The 3,776-nt window shown below is 55.6% G+C and overlaps 1 protein-coding gene across 1 annotated transcript in view; it reads right to left on the reverse strand.

The window, feature by feature from the left end:
- VOLCADRAFT_88099 (uncharacterized protein) overlaps nucleotides 1-3,776 on the reverse strand; it is a gene marked incomplete at both ends in the record, with an annotated part of 36,483 nt that overhangs the window by 21,562 nt on the left and 11,145 nt on the right. The window contains 5 exons of the mRNA XM_002947775.1: nucleotides 1,045-1,217; nucleotides 1,444-1,489; nucleotides 2,139-2,286; nucleotides 2,533-2,612; nucleotides 3,178-3,276. Coding sequence (XP_002947821.1) covers nucleotides 1,045-1,217; nucleotides 1,444-1,489; nucleotides 2,139-2,286; nucleotides 2,533-2,612; nucleotides 3,178-3,276 — 546 coding nt within the window. The remainder of the gene's footprint in view (nucleotides 1-1,044; nucleotides 1,218-1,443; nucleotides 1,490-2,138; nucleotides 2,287-2,532; nucleotides 2,613-3,177; nucleotides 3,277-3,776) is intronic.

The raw sequence follows: 3,776 nt of genomic DNA on the forward strand, positions 1-3,776 counted from the left end.
ATAACTTACAGACATTTCCCGCGTCCTTCTGTGCTTCAGCAGTTCCCAGGTGCTTGTGCCGACCGAAGGGTATTTTGGGGCCCCGACCAGCTACGTCTGGAAGCAAGGTAGGCGACACGTCCTACATTTTCCCTCCATTTCGCGTTCCATTTTTCTAATCGAACAACTGGATAATTCTTTTCACGACCGGAAGTGGCCGCTTAGGCGAATCAGCCCATTTGGAAAGAGCTATGATAATAAATACCGTTATAGATATCTATGTTAGGCCTTGCTCAGCGACGCTCTTGCTTTTGTGACTTCTGCAGGTTATGTTTTATAATCAGGCCACCCGTACACTGGAGCTGCATCAACGGACATAGATGGCGACAGCAGCTTGCAAACTGTACATATAGTCAAGCTTAAAGGACAGATTTCTAGGATTTTTGCCCAACAACAGTCAGTTACCCGGATACATATTAACCAACCAATTTTAATGACTTGCAGCGGGGCCTGCCTGTTTGAGTCCTGATTATCCTTCTTATTTTTTTCTTATCTTTTTTTTTTCGTTGTTTCCAGCTCGGTTGGCTTTCAAGCATCGTGGCTCGTCTGGCTTTACGATAAACTCAAGAAGCTTGCAACTAGAATTACGAATTTCCAACATACCATCCTTATAGGATTTCATGCTTGCAGTTGAATAGAAGTGAACGATGTGCATTAGCAAAGAAGACGAAATGAGCTGCTGTTAGGTGTAGCTAACGGTCAAGGTGAGCTCGCAGTGCCGGTCCTCCACAGATACAACGCATTCCAACTCCCGTCCCATTGCTGCTTGACTTCTTGGCGATTACATTTCCGACCGGTGAAAAAAATCCGCACCAGAACCAGGACTGCCAAGACCTGCTCCGTCTGCCTACCTATTGCACCTCCGCGTAAGACATCTCGTCTGCCTCCTTGCTACGCAGCTCTCGCCCTTTCTTGTTCCGCCTTCCCGCGCCCCATTTTGCCACGGTCCCCCTTGCCTTGCTTTCCCCGCCCACGCGCCCCGCGTCCCTTGGCTTCCTCCCCCACAAGCGTGTCACCGCTGACGTCACCAAACAGATCCCCAAACGGGTCCGGGTATTCCTGGGGAAGCTCATCAGGGTCCTCGAAGAAGTCCTCATCGTCCTCGTCGCCATCCTCCCCAAACTCATCCTCCTCTTCGTCGAAGCCCTCCTCCTCCTCGGCTGCCTTCCTGCCGTCCTCTGCAAGCCCAAGGCGGCAAAAGCCCACGGCGTCTTAAACACGAACCAGTACGGCATGTGTAATTGCATGACGACAAGACAAACGGGAAAAAAACGGGAACGGGAACGGGAAAAAAAACGCTACACCACCAGCTCTATCCTTCCCCATCCCCTGGGCGGCGAGGGGGGCATCCCCATCGGCATCTACACCCCCCCTAAAACGTCCCCGACACAATTTCCGACTCACCTTCCGACACACCACTCGCTGGCTCGACATTGGGCGCCAGCTCCGACTGCGCGAGGCGTAACGTAATGTAGCGGAGTTGGTGCGTGTGTGCATGTTTTTTTGACTGAATGTTTAGGCCCGAGGCATCGTACGGGTTGAGAGGTGCGACATACAACACAACTGTGCCGCAGGAAGGAAGTCATCCAGTTATGAGTTGGAGCTCCTCTGTAGAAGATAGCTGGGTATTTGAGGAGAGCTGTGTTGCTGAGTGGCTGTCAATTCGTGCAATTTCGGCGTCGTGGTGGCTGGTCGAGGTGCTTTGCATGTCGTCGTTGCATGTCGTACGTTCCCTTCCCTAAATGGGTTCGGGTATCCCGGTTGGGCCTGTGGTTACCGTTTCCAGATCCTTCCTCTGCTCCCTCGCCTTCCCCGGTGCGCTAACCTGACGATACCCACTCAACCCCACCATGCGGTTTGCCCTTTGCTCTGTTTTTTTCACATCACCACACCACCCCTGCATTACGGCAACCTCGGCCTCCCGTTCTCGCCCTCCGGCAAGCGCGAATCATTACTCCAACTTGGCGGTGGTGGTGATGCTGGCTGCTGCTGCATGCTTCAACGAAATGCCACACACACGCGCACACACACGCGCGGGGGGGCCCACGCTTGCGCCTCGACGCAAGTGCCATCGTCACCGTCGTCCTACAAGGACGCACCTCGATTTCGGAGCGGTACCGCTCCACCTCAGCGCGACCCAAGACCCGAACCACCAGGTCCGCCTCCTCCTCACTGTCGTCGTACACAAACCGTACCTCCGGCGTCCGCCGGAGCCGTACACGTTGCCCAATTAGAACCCGTACATACCTGCACACCCGGTGCCAGGGCATCATCACCGTGTCAGGACGGTGCCGCAAGCGCTCAGACGCCGATTTGGGACCGCCGTAATCTCTAAAACATCCACACCCACCCACCCACACGCTCGCAAAGAGATGCACAAGACCCCCGGGGGGTAGCAGGGGTCGCTTGGCGGCGGTTCCACCCTCCTAGTAAGACACACGCTCCCTGCACCCTTCACAGGGACATACCCCCCCCCCCGGCACTGCTACTTACGGCTCCAGGCGCGCCAAGTTTTGCATGGCGACTCGCTTGCCGTAGTCGTCGCTGTACACGGAAACAAACACCTTGACCACCTGGTATCGCATCGCGCGCGGTGTGGAGCAGTCATGGGATAGATTTTACCATTCCCTGCAGGTCTTGAGATAATGATAAGCGAGAAGACGGCGCACACAGCGGTCCTGGCACTTTGGATGGGATTTTTGGGGACGCAGCTCATGTCCTCCGCCTGTACCCAATCCGTGCATTATAAACAGTCATGTTTGCATCGATCAGCTCGATGTGCATCATCGATCATGTGCTCCTCCCCACCATGCGGTACCCCCCTCCTCGAGGTCTCCCCCCCTGGCACCTTCACGGACGCCTTTTGGTCAGTTCTACTTCTGGCACTACACTCTTGCCCTGGCAGCAGCTTCACTCGTTCACGTGGTTCGTCTTTCCCCCCCTGCGGTGCCGACCCCGCCTCGACCTCAGCCCAGAGCCAGAGCCAGCCCCCCCAGCCTTTGATAAGGGTGAATGAACTTCGGAGCATCCCGGCTCTTAAGGGGCGTCGGTCATATCATCAACGGCCACATCTCGCCACCCAGCCGGCTACAGCCGGGCGAAACGCAACCGCAACCGCCGCCGCCGCTGCCGCCGCACCTGCAGGTCGTTGGATACGTAGGTATTGGTGATGCTGGCTACCGCTGACAGCATGTCGCCACCGCCCTTCCGCTCCGGACAGATGGCAGCTTGGATCACCTGACGATAAGGTGTGCAGATGTGCGCGTGTGCGGATGAGAGGCTTAGGTAAGGCTGGGTTAGGTTGGTTTGGTTTGGGCTTAGGTAAGGCTGGGTTGGGTTAGGAAGACAAAAAGGCGGTAAACAGGAAAAGAAGGGACGGGGGAAATAAAGAGAGGAGGCAGGAAGCGGGCAGTGGCGCATATTGTCGGTCGGGAATGGTTAGGGAGCGATGCAGCGGATGCAGAGGATTATGGCGCGATTAATGCTCCAGAAAGCGTCAACAACAATGAAGCTGTTCATGTGTGAAGAAGGTCAGCTGCCAAACGCCTAAGGCCGATAGACAGCTCGGAAAATTATCAAACGGCTATAATGCCTGTAGTGCGTGAGTGAGTGAGCACAGGCCTCCTTTCTCTTTCCCCCCCCCCCTGACGGGTGGGTGCAGGAAGGCGTTCCTACGTGTATGTGCGCCAGCATGCATGTGGGTCCACGCCAGAGTGACCGGACAGACACTTACAGCA

The sequence above is a fragment of the Volvox carteri genome (assembly GCF_000143455.1).
Source record: "Volvox carteri f. nagariensis unplaced genomic scaffold VOLCAscaffold_7, whole genome shotgun sequence".
In the NCBI taxonomy this organism is placed as follows: Eukaryota; Viridiplantae; Chlorophyta; class Chlorophyceae; order Chlamydomonadales; family Volvocaceae; genus Volvox; species Volvox carteri.